The sequence below is a fragment of the Aquarana catesbeiana genome, linkage group LG02 (genome assembly GCF_042186555.1).
Source record: "Aquarana catesbeiana isolate 2022-GZ linkage group LG02, ASM4218655v1, whole genome shotgun sequence".
NCBI classification, from domain to species: domain Eukaryota; kingdom Metazoa; phylum Chordata; class Amphibia; order Anura; family Ranidae; genus Aquarana; species Aquarana catesbeiana.
In genome coordinates, this window is record NC_133325.1 from 630,425,486 (window position 1) to 630,446,208 (window position 20,723).

The 20,723-nt window shown below is 38.2% G+C and overlaps 1 protein-coding gene across 1 annotated transcript in view; it reads right to left on the reverse strand.

Annotated features, from left to right (window-relative positions):
- Positions 1–400: 400 nt before the first annotated feature.
- The window catches only part of IL1RAPL1 (interleukin 1 receptor accessory protein like 1), a 2,301,818-nt gene continuing 2,281,495 nt past the window's right edge, over positions 401–20,723 (reverse strand). The window contains exons 10-11 of the mRNA XM_073616428.1: positions 11,711–11,881; positions 401–2,309 (exon numbers count right to left, since the gene is read on the reverse strand). Coding sequence (XP_073472529.1) covers positions 1,591–2,309; positions 11,711–11,881 — 890 coding nt within the window. The 3' untranslated portion in view covers positions 401–1,590. The remainder of the gene's footprint in view (positions 2,310–11,710; positions 11,882–20,723) is intronic.

A 20,723-nucleotide genomic window follows, 5' to 3' on the forward strand; every position in this document is an offset into this window, starting at 1 on the left:
GGAGTGGTGGTGTATATCACTGACATTCACCATCATGCACACTCTCATTAAATATGTAGGTACATGCACTTGCAATTTCAGTGGGGACTGAAAACAACTTGCTATCTAAGGGCGCCACCAACAAGGGTGATCTCATTGAAGAGAGTGTTGGTGTGTGACAGACATTTACCTTCACGCATGAATTCAGTAGAACTGAGAGTTGTGAATGGATACGTTTCTGATGTCCAACTATTATAAGGTGCCGATGGTCAGCTTACATCTTTAACTTCACAACGTAAACGTAATGCTTCGTAATTATTTACACCAAAGTTGATAAAAATGTTTACCCTTCAATATATTGCATTATACCGTAAAATGAATAATTTCAACACAACACTTTCAACCTCTCAAACATAGAAGCTTTTTTTCTTAAAAATAAACATATTTCTTTATTTTATTCAGTAAAATGTGTTTAACATTTTAGGTCTGATTAATCTTTATAAACAATAAATCTGTTGGAAAGGCTTTATGCATGTTGGCGTTCACATCTGGTGTTTGTTACCTCCTGAGTTATAAATTTAAATTGCCTTTAAGCTGATAAAGTTGTAATCTTAACAAAATGAAATCTGATAAGGCAAAACAATTTTAAAAATATTACAGGAGTCTTTGATAGTAACAAGGTCTTTCTCAGCTTTGGTATGGACACCACCATACAAAAATAACTTCAACAATGCATGTTTTTTAGTCTGACTAGAGCACTGTAGCATTTCAAGTGGTATTTGAAAATAGAGAAAACGGTAACAATAAACTATAAACAATATGTGATCCCCCATTCACCCCTTCACAAAATCTAAAAAGAAAATGGTAAAATAAAGAAAAAAGAAAAAAAGAAAGAAAAAAACTTTTGATATAAAAATGTTTCCATTAAAACTGCTCTCTACTGTATGATCTATGTTACTGCAAAGCAATAAATACAGACCAGGAATCTTGTTGAATGATAGACATTTAAGTTAGTTAAAAGTTAAACAATCAGACCATCTTGAAGTGTAACCAAGCATGCTGCCATCAGGTAGGTGGGCAGAAGGAATCAAAAGTGAGCTTTGCTGGTTATCTTAAAAAAAATAAGAGTCATTGGAATCTTGCATACTTCTTTCTTTTGATGCTGAAGGCTGAGCATCATGAATGTATAATACTAATAAAGCCAACAAAATGAATGTTGATCCGTATCCAGTGGTTGGTTCAAGCATTCCAAAAAAGGGAAAAACGTTAAATAAAAAAAAATTTTAAAACTATACTTAAGGAGAAGTAAAAGAAAATGCTGCCTATCTACACATCAGTCTATTCATAAAAAATTTAACTAGACAAATTTCATTGACATATAAAACAAAGTCAAAAATGTAATGGCAAGAGACATGGGTAAAACAGGAAGACACTGATGCTACAAATAAATTGCAAAAATATGTACAAGACCCTGTTTTTCCTCAGATATTAACGATTGTAATGCATGTTTAACAGCAGCAGTCGAGGATGAAGTTCCAGGCACCAGACTGCAAGATCCGCTTCCAACTGTAGGATGGTGAGGGTGGGGCTGCTGTGCCCCTACCATTCCTGTCACCAGATAACACTAGATATACTTGTCTCCCTTGGCAAAAGTGGCAAGATAGCACTGTTTGTATGGGCTTCATCTGGGTGCTGCTCCCTGTTTGTTTTTATTTGTGGTCGCTGTCCATTGATAAGTGTCATAGGTATGTTGCAATAAGTATGCTGATTACCTATTGAGGTAAAAGGCAGGGTGCCAGTTGGAGGTACATCATATTCATAGCTTCTATAATAGTGTTTCTGCCGCATCTGAGTATGGTAAGTGTTATGAAAGGTAGAACGGATGTCAGGATGGGCAGTGGCCATGGCAGTGGAAGTGGCAGCAGCCATGGAGATTGCTGAGACCGTCTGCAGTTCCCCAAAAGGTCCCTGCTCACTGACATCTAAAACCTGCTCATGTGTGATGGGTTCTATTCTTTTAAAAGGCATTTCATATTGTAAACGTTTCCAGAATTTTGAATTCAATTTGTTGCATTTTGGCCCATGCCATTTGATAACGGTTAGAAGCTTAATTGTGTGTTTGAGAGTTTCCACCTCTTGGTAATTCATAATCCCACGTAATTCACTGCACTCAATCAATATGACTTTGATTTCCCCGGTGACCAACATATTCCGAAGTCTGGTCTCTAGCTCAAATATACTCCATCCTCTTCTCACTACATATGTGGGAGTCATAACAATTATTAGCCTTTTACTTTGATCCACACATCTTGCCACATCTTCAATATAAGCTGTAAGAGAACAGAAACAAACTAGGTATTAATACAAATTAGGCATTAATAAAAATATAACTGATTTAAAACTTAAATGTTTAAAAATCTATTTTCCTTTTGTCCAGGAACAAAATGATTATATACAGTATATCATTGTTATAAAATACACTTTAAAATGAAATGTTATTTAAATGACCTGTTTAAATTTTCAGCCAGCTGTGAATTTCGAACACAGATTCATGTCACTTTTAAACCGAGCTTGGCACCACTCAGGGCATTCTGTACTCGCTTAATAGTGTATGTAAATCTGAACAATGGACTATACTTATTTGCTCTTTTAAATATACCACTGAAAGTGTTATATCTGTTTGATAAGTGCAACAAAATCTATTGATCTTGTCAGAAGTTCAGACTTTTCCTTTTTTCCGTGTTATCTCAATATGTCTAATTTGCCCTCCCAGTCCTTATATTTGGATTACAGAATAATTAGACCTTAAAGTAGTACTAAACAGTGAAGCTCTTATTGCCATTATCCATTTGCATAAATCATAGATACTATATCATGCCATTGTATTTTGTTGTTTTGTCTTTGTTTACGTTTTGTAATAGTACCCTATTTCTGCAGGGATGTTGTGTGGTCAAAGAAACTTTTCCTGTTCTTTGGCTGCTGCACGGAAACATACTTGGGAGGGGCTTCTGTTATTCCACTGATGTATGCAATCTACAGTATGAGTCTGTGTCTGGTCTGGTCCTGTACCAGTCAAATGACTAATAAAATAGTTTCAGAAGAGTAAGTCAAATTAAATTCTAAATATCCAAAAACTGTTTTACAGCTCCCTATAAATCTTTATGCAACATCAAATTTGTAGTTTTTGTGCATTAATATGGTGTAGGCAGAGTCAAAGATGTTTGACTCTATCTTTCATTTTGTTCAGATGACATATGCATACACGGCTCTTTTTTACTTTACAGGTATTAGCAATTACATTTGATATATTTAATATGGATTTACTGTATATTAAAACTAAGCTTTTTTGTGAGTTTCTTAGTGGATGTAATCAATCAGCATACTATATTTCACCCCAATAGTGTTTAGCAATAGGAGGACATGAAGGAAAAGAGAGGGGAGTGTCATTTGCCGCTATGTAAATGCCCATGTGTGTGACTCTATAGTCACATGGGCTGAACAGATAAGAAAAGGAGAAAATTAATGGCTTAGAAGGGAACTGAAACTGAAGCATGTTCAGTAGATGACAACAGCTGGTCTCCACAATCTCCGGCTGCAATAGGGATACAGAGAAGATGGGGGGGGGGGGCATCTGAAGGCAGGATCAGCCATAGTGTGCACACTCTGTCACATAGCATCTATATAGTATCTATAGAGAGTTTTACAAAAGACAAAGGATAGTGAAATATGCATGTATTGCATAGATGTATGGCATATTTTAAGTTTGTCCTGGCAAACACTTTAATGGTTTTTCATGCAGTTTGTGTTTTATAGCTACACTGGCACTGTGCATGTGCTTAGAGCAAGCAGAGCCTACCTGCTCTAGGCTACTACTATAGATCTTTAGTGATGTTACTTATCCTTGAAATATATATATATATATATATATATATATATATATATATATATATACACACACAGTATATATATAATGCTTTTTTCCTCAGCAAAATAGGAGGTACATTTTAAATATTTTGATCATCAATGTGTTATACAGTATAACTAAATTAAGGATGAAGGATTACAAAGCAGATTGGTGACTCGCCAACTATAAATGAATCTACCATGTTTAATCAAATTCAAACTGTTACCATTAGCTCAGTAATCTGCATATTGAATCCCCAAAAGGATGTGTAAAAATGTAAACTGGAAGTCTATAATCCTGCATTACTGCCTATACACTTTTTAATAGTCTTTTTTATCTTTGTTTGTACAGGTGGAATACAACGCAAGATAAAGGAAAATCTAAAAATAAATCTACTGTCTATACTTCAACAATTTGTTATCTAAAGTGGTTGTAAACCCTTACATTTATCCAATGAAGTTACTGACCTCAGGTGACACAGAGATGAAACAAATCCTCCTGCATAAGTTGTACCCATTTATCTGCAGTTTTCTCTTCTCTACATCTGTTCAAAGCCCAGAATGTTTACAGCTTGTCTGAGCTTGCAGAAAGCAAAGAACAGGGAGCTGAAGTTACACCCTGCAGAGCTCAGTGAGGAGAACTCTGAGAGCTGATTGAAGGGAAGGAACACACCCCCCTTTACACAGCACACAGCAACAGAGCTGAGGCTGTCAATCACAATCTCCATCATCGCCTTTTTTCTCTTAGTCTCAGGAAAAACTGCCAGAAGTGATTCATGCTGATAGCATAGGAACAAGACAACAGACACAAATGATATTTAGTGCCCGGGATTGAGACAGGTACACACTATAGAGGGATAGACTCTGTTCATATTTTTATGTCTGCAGTTTACAGCCACTTTAACACCCGATAGGTTGCTAGTAAAGTTTATAATATAAAGAGACCCTGTCACCAATTTAAACAAAAATAACACATACATGCTTAATTTTAGTGTTATTATTTGTTGATGTAGGCTGATGTAAACCCTAACTGCATTACATTTAATTTGCCAAAGCTAGGTCTAGCACAAACAATTGACCTTTTTTGAATGAAATTCCTATTTATTTTTTACATTTTAGATGTGTGTATCATCTCAGTAAAGCTGGTCATCTGCAGCCTCTTTGATGCCACTTCTGTCCACAGTGATGGCAGCATTGCAATTTCCAGGGAAGAATTCCTGATGCTGACAACAGTGGACTTTCTTTATCGTACATCACTAGACACAGAGCAGCATAGTAATTACTATGTGGGTTATAGGCCACCTTCAGGTGATGGACACTGGCACACCCTAAACAGGAAGTTGCCTCCCTGTATAACCCCTCCAATACCGGGAGTATCTCAGTTTTTTCGCCAGTGTCTAAGGTGTTGGTCATGATTGAAGATGTGCTCTGAAGAGCTCTGCTGGAAGATCCTTACTGGATTAAAACAGCCTCTACAGACCGGATCCATCCAAAGTGCCACTGAGGCCAAAGTGGATGGTACCCGGGTCTCGCATAAGAAGAACAAGGTTTTGCCTGTAATGCCTCTCCTTTGGAGGGCTGGACCCCAGGACCCAGTGCTTTGGTCATGCTCACATTACCATAAGTTTTTCCAGGCGGGGTGCTATATAGGTCCAAGGGAGTGGAACCCCGATAAAAAGGTATCCCTGTCCTTGAAGGTTTACTAAACATCCGTGATGGGTGAAGGTTGGATCTGTCTGATATCAGCAGAAATCCTGTGGTGAGGATAAGGTAAGGGAAGAAGCCTAGGAACTTTAAAAAGTCCACCTATGTTTTTTTATTCCTTGAGTAAAATGTTGTCATGCCTAATGTCTCCACTAGAGGAAGTAAATGCACATACCTTTTATGTATGCCTCTCAGTTCAGCAGCTAAGCAGCATGTGTGATCTCGGCCAGCAGCAGGGGGGTTTCCTGGATCAGGGAATTGATGGGCAGTTACTGCACTTCTCCCCCCTGGGGAACAAGAGGGACTAGAAGGCACAACAGTGGTTTTTACTCCCCCCTACCCCCCCAGGGGGTGCAGCGGCTTCCCCTATGTTTAGTTTTTATTTTTTGCCTATGAAACCAGCCTCCCCTACCCTCTCACTGGGTCTGCCAACCGGCGGACCCGAATGGCGATGACACGCAGGAACTGCTTTATGTTTTAAACATAGAGAAAAGTCGGGTTCATGTTGGAGGTGGGCGTGGCTGAACGCAACGCCATTTGCAGGACGTAGCATCCACGAGGTGCACACAGCGCATGCGCGGGGATGCCGAGCCCAGTTAAACAGACACTTCTAAGCCTAAGTCTGCAGAGTGCAGCTGTCTAATCCACAGGACACAGGAGCGGTGGGGCATGTAAAGGTTGCATACAGGCATTCCCAATAGAGGAGGAATACATTTTACTCAGCACCAGACTGAGCTTTACTAGCGGTATTTTATTGCTTGACTATATCTCAGCAAGTAGTGCATTTATTTAGTGCCTTTGCTTTTGTGCTTAGGATTATGCCTCCTAAAGAGGCTGGTGCAAACACCTTAAAAAATGGACCCAAAACATCACCCTCAGGCGCTGGGGATTCTAGTCATGCCTCCACATTGTCTTCTTTCCCTGAAGTACCAGAAGTGGTTAGCTAGGGTAAGCCATTGGGTCCTGTAGGTGTTACAGCCACTTCTAGCATCTCAGCCCCTGTTTATGTGACTGAAGATACTTTTTGCTCCACCCTGCTGGGGCTAGAGGAAAGATTAGCAGCCTTAATCAAATATTCCATCCAAAGGCAAAGAAGCGTGGTAGATTCCCCTCCTCCCCCTCAGGCTCTCTATCAGGGGAGCGATGGATGGGGGAAGATGGGTTACCCTCAGGGGATCAGGAGGGACAATCTAATGATTCCTCTTCTGAGGAATCAACTGTGGAAGAACCATTTTCAGCCTCACAATCTAGGAAGTTACTGATACAGTCCCTTACAGAAATGGTCCGTTCTGAGTTTAAGTTGCCCCCAGCAGAGGTAGCTTCCTCTTTGGGTTCTCTAAAAACCTTCCTCATACAGATGCTTGCTTGCAAAGTAGCAAAAAATGCACGACTACTGGTACGCACAGTTGCTGGAGCACATAGTGGCTAAAAACGCACAGCTGCGGCATTGCAGGGTTGCTGAAATGCATGGTTGCTGAAGGTAACTTTTTTCTTACCAATTCACATGTTTGCATAAAGATACATGATTATGGGTGTACAAAATGTGTGGTTGGACATGTTTGTTGTAAAATCAAGAAACAGAGCATTGTTTACATAAAGACGCATGATCTCATGAGGTGACAGGATCACTCCAGGATACATGGTCACATAAAGATGCATGATTATGTTTGTATAGATATACATGGTTTTTACATAATCGCATAAAAAGTGCTTGATCACATAGAAATGCTTAATTGCATAAAGATGTTTGATCACATAAAGATGCTTGATTGCATGAAGCTGCATGATTACCTAAAACTATAGGTTTACTTAACTGTACATGATTCCTTATAATCGCATAGGAATACATGTTTGTATAGATACATGTTGTGTAATGTTGCATAATGCATTTCATGAACACTTGCCTGCAGGATACTTGTTCCATGGCACACGTACTACATGAATGCGTGTGTACAGCGTGCACTTTTCATATTTTGCCTAAAATAATATCTCATGCATCCATGAACACATGCTTCCATAGAGGCATATTGCTTTAATACATGCTGCATACATTAAACTGTATGCATATGTACTCGTTTCAGGCAGCCGGCACGGCAGGTGGTGCCCCCCTCGGCATGCGGCTCTCCCGTCGGGGAGGCTGGTGCCGATGATCAGGCACCCCCGCTCGATTGAGGTGGGGAGGAAAAAAAAACTTCTATGGTTTTCAGAGGCTTGGCAAAAGGAGATCCTACATGGGTCATCTCTGTGATAACCCTAGGCTACTAACTAGCATTTCAGACATTTCCTCAGATTCACTTTCTAAGTTCAGATGCCCCCAAAGACCCAGTGAAAAGAGGATCTTTATTTCTGGCGCTAAAACAGATTGATGTCACAGGGTGTGTTTATAGAGACCCTCTCAGAAGAGCAGGGTATGTGGTTATATCTTCATGGTATCAAAACCAAATGGAGATGTCAGACCCATTCTAGATCTCAAATATCTAAGTCAGTTCCTAAACATCTGCTCTCTTCGCATGGAATCAATCCGGTCAGTCGTATCCACCCTGCGGAGAGGAGAATTTCTAGCATCAATAGGCATCAAAGATGCGTATCTGCATGTGCCAATTTTTACCTGTTCACCAGAAGTTCTGTGATTCGCAGTGGAACAGCACCTCTTCCAGTTGTGGCCTGGCCCTTCGGGTTAGCCACCACACCCCAGGTGTTTTTGAAATTCTGGGCCCACTTCTAGCAATACTAAGGGCCCAGGGTATAGCAGTAATGGCATACCTAGGCAACCTGCTGCTGATAGATCAGTTAGTAGCCTGGCTAGACCAGATTGTGTCCAGCATGGTCAAGTATCTGGAACACCTGGGTTGGGTTCTCAACCTAGAAAAAGTCATCCTTACGTCCAGTAAGAAGGCTAGAGTATGGTGGACTCAGCCCACAAAGGAGAGTCTCTTGGACCCAGACAAAAGTCAGCACTATAAGAGAGCTGGTCCATGTGGTCAAGGCAAGGAAGAGTCCTTCCATTTCACCTTTGCATGGAATTGCTAGGGAAGATGGTGGCTTCTTTCAAAGTGGTTCCCTTTGCTCAGCAAGACTATTGCCAACAGTATTCTGTCTACTTGGAAAAGAAGACCCAAGCCTTACATTATCCAAGGTATCTGGCCCCAAAGGTATGCCAGAGTCCCAGTTGGTGGTTGGTACCAAAAGAATTGCAGAAGGGAAGATCCTTCATACCAGTTACCTGGAAGGTAGTGAAAACCTTGCCCATCAACATCCTAGAGATTTGGGTGGCACGTCTGATTCTAATGGCCTGAACATTGAGGTTGCAGGATTGTCCTGTCAGAATACAATCTGACAATGCCACAGCAGTGGCTCACATCAATCACCTAGGGGGTTCCAGAAGTCACATAGCCAGAGGAAGGTGAACCGTGTTCTGGCTTCAGCAGAGAAGCATGTCTCTTGCTTATCTGCAGTCTTCGTTCTGGGAAGTGGAGAATTGACAGATGGATTTCTTGAACTGCCAACAATTATTCCTGGGAGAATAGACTCTATGTCCCGACATTTTCTGGCCATAAGTCAGAAATGGGGTATCTCAATCATAGATCTATTGGTGTCCAGTTTACCACAAGGTTAGACAACTTTTTTGTTAATGGCAAGGGATTTACCCGCATATGGGAGATGCGTTAGTATTCCCGCGGGTTCAGATTTCACTGATTTATTTATTCCGCCCAGTGCCGCTTCCTCCACGGCTTCTATGTAGGATCAAAATGGAATGGAAGCCGGTAATCCTAGCAGATCCGGCATGACCCAGATGATCCTAGTGTGCATCGTGAGGGTGTCAGTAGGGGATCCATGGACTCTTCCTTCTCATCCAGACCTACTTTCACAGGGGTTGGTATTCCATCCTGCCTTGCAAAAACTGAATTTAACAGTTTGGCTATTAAGCCCACATTCTAAAAGAATCAGGGGTTTTCAGGGTCATTGGTATCTACCCTCATTAATGCAAGAGAGCTGGCCTCTAGGACCATTTACTATAGGGTCTAGTGGGCCTATGTTCCTGCTGGAAACCGAGGATGGCATCCTCGGAAGTAATGTCATAGGTGTCCTTCCTACAATTAGGAATGGAAATTAAGCTAGCCTTGAGTTCTATCAAGGGTCAGATCTCTGCCTTATCAGTGTTATTTCTGAAGGCCGCTTGCTTTGCACTCTTTTAACCTGGGCCTGTATACAAGGGGTATCGTGTATAAATCCACCAGTTAGTTGGATTGTGCCTGTGGGATTTGAATCTAGCTTTTGTCGGCGTTACAAAGACAACCTTTTGAGTCGATGCACCTTTTTTCCCTTGTTCCTTCTGACAGGGAAATTGGTGTTCTTGGTTGCGGTAACCTCTGCAAGAGAGTTTTCAGAGTTTGGCAGTTTCATTTTTTTTTAAAGAGCCATTCTTAATTATTCATAACGATAAGGTGGTGTTGAGTCCTCACCCTTTTTGTTGCCTAAGATATCTAATTTCTAAATCAGCATGTTTCCCTGCCTTTCTTTTTTCAGAACCTTGCTCTGCGTAAGGAAAGTTATTACATTCTCTCCTTATAGTGAGAGCAGTTAAGGTCTATCTGAAGGGTTCAGATACAGAAAACTGACACTCTGTTAGGAAAGGGCAGGCAGCATTAATATACATTTTTTTCTAAATTGATTCGTCAGGATGTTATTCAGGCTTATGGTTAAAAAGAAGGGTTCTGCCTTTTCAAGTTAGAGCGCACTCTACCAGGGCAGTGTGTGCTTCATGGTCAGTACATCACCAAGCCTCTATGACTCATATTGCAAGGCTGCAACTTGATCACTGGTACATACATTCTCTAGATTCTATCAGGTGGATGTAAGACGGCAAAGGGATACCGCCCTTTGGGCGCAGCATACTTCAAGCAGCAGTATAGGTCCTCACGCCTGATGGCGGCCTGTTTTAATTTGTGTCTCTCACCCCTCAGAAAACATTGCTTTGGGATGTCCCATATGCTGTTTTGTGTCCTGTGATGTATGATAAAGAAAATAGGATTTTTATAACAGCTTACCTGTAAAATCCTTTTCTTGGAGTACATCACGGAACACAGAGGTCCCTCCCCTCTTTGGGATTTATGTATATTGCTTTGCTACAAAAACTGAGGTACTCCTGGTATGGGAGGGGTTACATAGGCAGGCAACTTCCTGTTTAAGGTGTGTCAGTGTCCATTACCTGAAGGTGGCCTATAACCCACATAGTAATTACTATGTTGCTCTGTGTCCCGTGATGTACTCCAAGAAAAGGATTTGCAGGTAAGCTGTTATAAAAATCCTATTTTTCCTGTGTAATATGTGTGAACACTCCATTGGAAGCCTTTATGAGAGGGTGCCAATGCATAAAAACAATTGGGAGACAGGGACAATGCAATGTGACCCTATAACAGGAAGTGACTCAACAAGGACCTTTATGGAAAAATCACCAGTTATAGTTTTAAAAAAGATTTAAAAGTACTGAAACTGATTTATTGTATTACATTTGTATTTGTATTGTATTACAGTTGAAGCCTATACAGTAGCCAATTCATCTATCAGCTTGTCTTTGGCTTGTGGGAGGAAACCAGAGAAAACCTGTGCAAGCATCTGGAGTGCATGCAAACTCCAGGCAAGTAGCGTTGAGGTTAGTATTCAAACCAATGACCCCAGTGCTGCAAGGCATATTTTAATGATTTGGTTTATATATACAGTACTCTGTAATTATATACTCACAGGATTGCTTTAATATAAATACATTGAAACAAACTATACATTTTTAGCCATAGAAAACTGTCACATCTTGAGCCTTCTGTGATAAATAGATCCTCTGTATTTTTATATTGTAAATATTCATCAATTATTTCAATCCTATTCAAAATATTTATTCTTAGAGCTGTAGTTTTCCCAGGTTTTAAAAACATTATAATTGTATCAATTGGTCCCTTATTGTTGTATTCTTATTTGTGATTTTCTTATAACACAAGATACCTAATGTATTCGCTCAGTGCATGTTAGAATGTGTACAAATAGATTATAAAGGCACGTTGTACGAAGGGTTAGCAGCAAAGCAAAATCAATAAAGTTGAAAAGAATCAGATATGATGGATTTACTTACTTCCTGTAGGGATTAAATCTCTGTCAGGTATGAACAGTTTATAACCATAGTGTTTTTCAAGCATATCAGGCAAAATTTCCAGTGCAAATCTTTCTTCCTCTCCAGTCTCCTGGTTCCATTGATCTGGGTCCACTTTTGTATATGATAAATAGGCATCAAAATCTTTGTTATCTGCAATAAAAAGTTCAAGAGTAAATACCATTTAAAATAAACTTTCTCATAGATCCTTTAGAGGCCAACTTTTTCCACAACTGGCATTTCAGCTTTGTGTGGTTGCTGGCTATAACTTTCATAAACTTCGGTAGAAAAAGTCATATTGCCAAGGCTAAATTATGCTGCTTGCCCACTGTAATTTAACATTGGTAGCTGAAAAATACATTAGCAAGAGTATCACCACCATCATCATTTCCTTGTGGGACAAGGCAAATATATAAACTACTGTTGAGAAGTGTTTCCGTTATTTCTGCAAATGATGATGCTTGAATCAAGATGCTAGCCTTTTCCAACCAAAAACTGACCTAATGTTTTAGGGTTTAGCTGTTTACCAAAACACTGAGTTGGCTGTTTTCCAAAACAGTTACATTTAAGTCACAGTGTCAGTTACCAGTGCACTTATGTCAGCTCAGGGGCTAAGTTGGTACTGTCCTCAGCTGTAAAGGATAAAAGGATTTAGTTACATTTAAACAACATGCAACTAGCTTGGACAACTTGGATTTATTTAACTTAAAGTGAACCTGCAGCCAGGCTATGGACAGTCATTTATTTATGTGTTTTCAACAAGCATGAGCTTTAAAACAAGTCCCCACTGGCCTCTGTACCTGCAGCCACTGTGGCATAATTTATCCACATGTGCACAGCAGAAATACTGAAGTTATTTAGTAAACAACTAAGCATAGAATTTTCTCCCACTCAGACCACCTGTTCTTTTTAAAAAAATAAAGCAGGGATGGGTTAACTAATTTACCCTTTACAGAAATTTCACCATTTTTGTTAAATGTATTAAAGTCATTGGTGAAGGTAAAATTAAGATGGCTTTTACAGTGGTGATGTGTCCTGAGAGATATGGAAGCTGAATTAAATTATCCCAAAACTGTTCTTGTGCCAAAATGGCCCCCTCATAGCCTCATTATTGTATTTTTTCACAGAAAGAAGAATGGCAGTGAAAAAGTATCATGGCAGAAAAAAGTGGAATAAAAAAATGTAAAGCAATAGTTGATAAATGGCAATCAAATAAAAACAAAAATAAAAAGAACACTAAGTTAATTAAACTAAATTACTCTAAATACACCACAGCCCCTAATAAAACATAATTGCAACAAAGAAAAAATAAGTAAAACTTTTTGTTCTAGTAAATTTGGCCTAAATAATTAAATGAGTGAAATCAAGAGTCTCCGCAAAAACTACACTTTATCTATACATTTCAGATTAGAAGACTGGAAGACTGCTAAGTAATTGCTGGGAGGGGGCAGCCTCTGATGTAAAATAAGTCTGCAGCTTAAAGGGGTCAGGAATATGTAATTATTTAAATCTACATAGCCTGGCCACAGTTTCGTTTTAAGATTTATATAAAAAAATGATTTGTATTTCAAAAAATTTAGAAAAATGTTTTCCATACCAGACCCTTATCTCCTGGATAGACACTACACATTGTTTACAAAAAATGCTTACTGTCCTTTTATGAAACAGGCATGAGGTCCCCCCGTAAGCCATTACAAGATTTTGATTCTTGACAAGTGTTTTGTATTGATTTTCATGGGGACTACAAGCAAAAAAAAAGAAAAAAAAACAGCATGCCCCCCATAATCCACACTAGACCCTAATCCAGACATGCAGCTTGGATGGCCAAAAAAAAGGGAGGGATAGTTAGTGTGCAGCCCTCTTCCTGAACCATATAAGGCCACATGCAAAGCATCTTGATTCCATGTTGATGGGAACCCGGCTGACATCAGTGACCAAATGTAACATCCCTGACCTGTAAAATAGATAGACAAAGGCCTGTGGCTGTATTGTACCTAGATTTCACTAAGGCATTGGAAACAGTGCCCTATAAATATTTAATTTACAATTTACTTTTGACATCTAATGTTGGCATTAATGAGACCATAGGTACCTGAGTAGAAAACTGGTTGCAGGAACATGTCAAGAGGGTGGTGAATAATTACATATTTTCTGAATAGTAAAGAATTGTGAGCAGTGTGCCCCAGGACTATGTCCTGGGACCAATCTGCTTAAACTTGTTCACAAATGATATAGAGGTTGGAATAAATAGCACAGCCTCAGTATTTGCTGATGGTGCAAAGCTAAGCGGGGCAATAGCTTCACAGCAGGATATAGCAACAGGAAGACCTTGTTAAAATAGATAAGTGGGCAGGTAGATGACAGACATGTTTAATAGTGAAAAATGCATCTGGGAGCTAAAAATATGCATGAAAGGTACTCGCTAAGGGGAGAACTATTAGGGGAATCTTAGATCGAAAAGGATATGGGGTCCTAGGACATACTAGTAGACTCAGCAGAGTTGCAATGCCAAGCTTCAGCAAGCAAGGCTACCCGATTACCAGCATGCATTAAAAATGGTATTTACTGAAGAGATAAAACTATAAATCTACCACTTTACAAAACCCTGGTTCAGCCTAATCTTGAGTATAAGGTCCAGATTTGGTCACTAATCCTCTGAAATGTGTGCTTGAACTGGAGAGAAACCAGAGAAAGGCAACAAAGCTAATAAGGGAGCTGGAGGACCTCAGTTATGAGGAACAGCTACAAACATTTTATGTATTTATCCTGGAGAAGAGATGCTTAAGAGGGATATGATCATAATATAAAATATTTGAATGGTTACTCTATCATTGGGAGAAAACTATACCTATAGTATACACATACCTAATCTCTAAGGAAAACATGCAGCCAGACAATCAAGTTGGAGGAGAAGAGGTTCAATCCTAAACTGTGTAAAGGGTTCTTTACTTTTAGAGCGGTAAGGAACTCCCCTCCACAGTTGGTGGTATCAGTGGGAAGTGTAGGAAAATAAATTAAAAAAGTTTAGATGTGCTACTTAGTGAATGCACTGTACAGGGATATGGAATATGGCAGTCACATAAACACACACACACAAACGCACACAAACACATGCACACTCAGGTTGAATTTTATGGATTGGTGTCTTTAAAACCATGTAATTATGTAGAATAGCATGACCATATATGGTTAATGATGTCACTCAGCATTGTCAATTGTGACAGGAGAGAAAAGTAATGATCAGACTCATGTCATTGAGGCATTGTTCATTGTGACTGATGTTGGCTCTACATGGCTGAACAATTGTTTTATTCTTAATAAAGAATTTTTTCTAGGGTGTGAATGTTTTGTTACTATTTTTTTTATAATAAGATGTACCATGTACCCCAAAATCCTTCATATAGGATATCCGGAGTCCACCTTTTTTTAGAAGGGCTTCCAGAAGTCCCATGTGCATATTTTTACATAGACTGTGCCCCTTCTCCACAAAGCACCCTCCAAATGGCATACCTGGATAAGGGTCTGGTATGGAAAATTGGGGGGGCATCCTATGCCATTTTTTGCCAGGATTCCCCTCCAAATCTATACCATACAGTCTAGTATAGATTTTAGGAGGGAGCCACCTAAACCATTATTTTTCTTAAAGGCACAGTACACATTTTTAAAACAGTGTTTGCTTTTTTTAAATAAATGCTGTGGGGTCCACCTCAAAAGGCACACCTTATCTAGTGGTTAGGTGTTGCTATGGATATATAGGTGCCCCAGGGCATAAAATGGGGTGAGGTCCCCCCAGTATCCTTACCAGACCCTGATCCAGGCATGCAGTATGGCTGGCCTGGAAATGGAGGGGCAGTAAGTATGCAGCCCAACCCTCCTGAACCATACAAAGCCAAATTTGAAACATTTTAGGTTTATTAAGTATTTTTTATATTTGCCAGGAGTTAGTATTGTTGTTAAGGTTATTTGACAGATACAGTTCTTCCATTATACATATATATTAACTTCAATTAGATAGTGGATGTATAGAAAACTACGTAGATAAGGAAGACTACAAACAAACATCTGGCTTCTGAGTGTGCTTTTCCTGCTGTGCTTTGCATTATGTTTCTATCAGCTGGAAATTAATTTTATCATGTGCACACCTTAATGAAACCACTAACCTCTTTTTTTGGGTTATTTGAGGTCAACAGGCATTTGTCTGACTGCTATTTTATTTCAAATTTCCAAAAACTCTATTATGGAAAAAAAGTACTTCTTAGTAACTCAATCTCTTACTGATGACACAGATACTACAACAGGAATTTAGTTGCACCACATAAGAAAATATAAACCACCAAATACTGTGGTGTGATTTATAATACTGAAGATCCACTTTCAGTTGTTATATAATCATTGTCTTAAAAAGGACAATGACTCCTTGTACAGCCAGAGGCTATTGATGCCTAGATACCCAGGCTACATTTAGCAGCATCAGTCAGTCACCCTAAAAACACTCTATGGCTTAATTACATACCCAAATCAATTTTATACATATTTATAAGACCATATTATTTGGTACACTGTTTTAATTAAAATGCTCTATTTTATTATATGCTGGCATGTATTTTTTTTTTTACGTTTGTTTTAATTTTATAACTAAGTTATTACATTTTTCATATGCTTTAAAACGTTCAAAAAAATTGTAATCAATAAAGCAAAAACAGCACTCTTCGTGTGTATTAAACACTTTGCTTCAAAACAGTTCAGGCTGATTATACCCTGTGACAGGTGAGTCCAAATAGAGCTTTCTCCACTCGGTGTTCTTTTGAGATTAATCAGGTGTATAGATGTACAAAACTTTCCCCACACCTGAAAAAGAAGTATTGTAGTAAATGGGCTTTTAAATGGTAATCCCTGTGGTTCAGGTAAAACATATATATACATCAGTCATTATTTGAAAGATTAAAAAAAGTTTGTTTATTAATACATATATTATTCATGAGAAAAAGATAGGGAAGGCAACTAAAGCCCAAAAGTGTAGAAAGAACATTACATAATATATAAAATACAAAAACACATGAATTATATGGGATCTGTGCGGTCATTTTAAGGCTTATTCATCCATGTGAACATCACAACACATCTTTAACATTGGATGTGTTCAGGCTAAGGGGAGACCAAATAAGGAAAAAGACACTCCACCTCACTGATATGGAGCATATGTGAAACTTAGTCACCATGTATGGTGTGGGCGTCTAATGGAATGTTCCTTGCTTTGGGGTGCATCAACTCTGATTGAAGTTGTACCTAGATGCAAATTTCTAGATCGGTTTTCTTCTACTAGAGTTTGAATTTATGTGTTCCTGTCACCCCTCTATACAGTTGTGTCTTTTAATATAGCACACACCACACATGGTGACCAAGTTTCACATATGCTCCATATCAGTGAGGTGGAGTGTCTTTTTTCTTGTTTGGTCTCTCCTTAGCCTGAACACATCCATTGTTAAAGATGTTTTGTGATGTACACATGGATGATTAAGCCTTGAAGAAGCAGGAATGACCGCAAAACATGTTGGCAGATCCTATACAATTCATGTGTTTTCATATTTGATATTTTGTGTAATGTGCTTTCTACACTTTTGGGCTTTAGTTGCCCTGTTTACCTTTGTCTTATTAATAATATATGTATTGGTAAACAAACTTTTGTGCCTTTCTAATAATGACTGATGTGTATATATATCTATATATATATAGATATATATATATATATAGATATAGATATATATCTATATATATATAGATATATATATATAGATATATATCTATATCTATATATATATATATATATCTATATATATATATATATATGTTTTACCTGTACCACGTGGATTACCATTTAAAAGCCCATCTTCTACAATACTTCCTTTTCAGGTGTGGTGAAGTTTTGTACATCTATACATCTGATAAATCCCAAAAGAACTCTGAGAGGAGAAAGCTCTATTTGGACTCACCTGTCACAGGGTGTAACCAGCTTTAACTGTTTGGAAGCCAAGGTGTTTAATACACAGAAGAGCGCTGCTCTTGCTTTATTGATTACAATATTTTTTTGATCGTTTTAAAGCATATGAGATATTTATTTGATCTTATAGCAGCAGCTTATATTTTCATATATGTCAATTAAATTTCAATGAGTGCTTGATTTTTGTTTTTTTTTCCAGCAGTTGACCTATTGAATACATGGCACTACAAATGAACATTGCAGTCTGAAGGCTTTCATTTTTGACAATGAAACCTCCAGCCTACATGTCAGAACTGAAATAAGATCACATGATCAGGGACAACTGGTGGTTGCTGGTTCACAAAGGGGAGAATGTATATTAAATCCTTGGCATAGGAAAACGTATTCTCTCTGGAGAAGAGACGCTTGAGAGGGAATATGATTTAAATTACAAATACCACACTAGTGACCCCGCAATAGGGATAAAACTTTTCTGCAGTAGGGAGTTTAATAAGACATGCGGCCACTCATTAAAATTAGAATAAATTAGATTTAACCTTAAACTGCGTAGAGGGTTCTTTACTGTAAGAGTGGCAAGGATGTGGAATTCCCTTCCACAGGCAGTGATTTCAGCGGGGAGCATCGATAGTTTTCAAAAAACTATTAGATAAGCACCTGAACAAACACAACATACAGGGATATACAATGTAATACTGACATATAATCACACACATAAGTTGGACTTGATGGACTTGTGTCTTTTTTCAACCTCATCTACTATGTAACGATGTAACATTGTGTCAGGGAAGGTCTAAAATACACTATTACTATTTTTTAACAAAGTAACTACAATGCATCTATTTTTTTTTTTAATGGCTCGATCTAGTGTTTGTGTAGGAACATAATAAATGTAGACTTTTTTTTAGGTATGGTTGCTTCAAAGAGAAAAGCATTAGTACATTTGTTAAAAAAAGCTTATACATTAATTTTCATTAAGAGGCCAATAACCGCAAGAGCAATGAAACTAATTCCCAGAAATAAGAGGTCACATGTTGATTTTTTTGTTGTTGTTGTGTGTAAAGTACAGCTAAATCAATTGCAAGACTAATGATATGTTAACCTTTTTCATACTCTCTAGAGAACATTATGCACAGACTATGCAGAATATCAATTGCTTATAAAAGAAGCCTTATTGGATATTCTACTGGGTGCCAAAACTAATTGTATATTCATTCAGTGCTGAAATCAGCTATTTACTAGTGCATCTTTTTTTTCTCTCCTATTTTCCTTACAAATGCTTGATAAAGAGGAAGCTGCGAAATAAACAGTGTCCTTTACTACTTGCTTTAAAAGAAACATTCATATTTTGTACTATAAGTTCAATCATTGGAAACTCAGTACAGCAAGAACTTTTAGAAAAAATATTTTTTTCTAATAGAGAACAATTTATTTATAGCTGTATGAGGAGTACACTTTTTTTTTTCTTTTTATAAATATTATCTGACTACAAAACGGTCTCACATGTGAACTTTCAAAAAAAGAGAAAAAAAGTTTTGTTTAAAGATTCCTGGGAGCCAATACCATTAAATTCCATTTCTAAAGAAGTCATACGGATAACCTCATTCTGTGCAACTGATGTACTTAGCAGGGGACTAAAAGGAATATGGCTTCTTATACATGCAGAGTAAACTGAAGTACTGTTACCACTTGCTTCCAGCCATCAAGCTAAAAGGCCAACACTGCGAAGCTCAGGTTCACAGTGGCTTGTTAAAAAATGCCTTCTGGAGTTGGGAATTTTAATAAGGCATAAGATTAACGGTATACAATTTCTTTTTAACTTTTAGTTTTTACAAGGCTTACAGGAAAAAAATGGCACTTTCTGGTATTGCCTTGAGCATAACAAGTTTAACCAATGCAAATTGTATTTTGCAATTGCTGACTGTAAGTGTCTTTTGGTGCATGAGCTGAATTCGTAGTTATAATTGAGAAAGGGAACTTTATTGATATGTTATAACATGCATAATTAAATGAAAACTCCATGAAGATTTTATTGAATGGAGTGTAGGCCTGATCTGCTAGTCTGTTTAAAGCATATGTGAACTTTTTTTTTGTTTTAGACAGGGTGCCCAGAGGTTATAACCTCTGTCAAATTTTTATTGTTGTCTGTGTCCTTACTGGGAAGATTTACCTTTGTCACCAAGACAGAAAACGGGGGAGAATCCAAAATGTTAGAATTGTCACCAGAGCACAAATAGTCCAGTGGCAACTGTCTAAGATGAGAATACTTCTCACTTTGGGGAGATCTCCTCATTTCCTGATATATCTACAGGACAAGCAGTACAGGGGTTTCTCCACAATAGGAAGAAGAAAAAACAGTTTTGGTAGAACATTTAACTTTAATAAATATATATATATATATATATATATATATATATATATACACACACACACACACACACACACAGTATCTCACAAAAGTGAGTACACCCCTCACATTTTTGTAAATATTTTATTATATCTTTTCATGGGACAACATTGAAGAAATTACACTTTGCTACAATGTAAAGTAGTAAGTGTACAGTTTGTATAACAGTGTAATTTTGCTGTCACCTCAAAATAACACACAGCCATTAATGTCCAAACTGCCGGCAACAAAAGTGAGTACACTAGTAAAAATGTCCAAATTGGGCCCAATTAGCCATTTTCCCTCATTGGTGTCATGTGATTCACTAGGGTTACAAGGTCTCAGGTGTGAATGGGGAGCAGGTGTGTTAAATTTTGTGTTATCTCTCTCACTATCTCATACTGGTCACTGAAAGTTCAACATGGCATCTCATGGCAAAGAACTCTCTGAGTATCTGAAAAAAGAATTGTTGCTCTACATAAAGATGGTCTAGGCTATAAGAAGAAGACAGTGTCAAGACCCTAAAACTGAGCTGCAGCAGGGTGGCCAAGACCATACAGCGGTTTAACAGGACAGGTTCCATTTAGAACAGGCCTCACCATGGTCAACCAAAG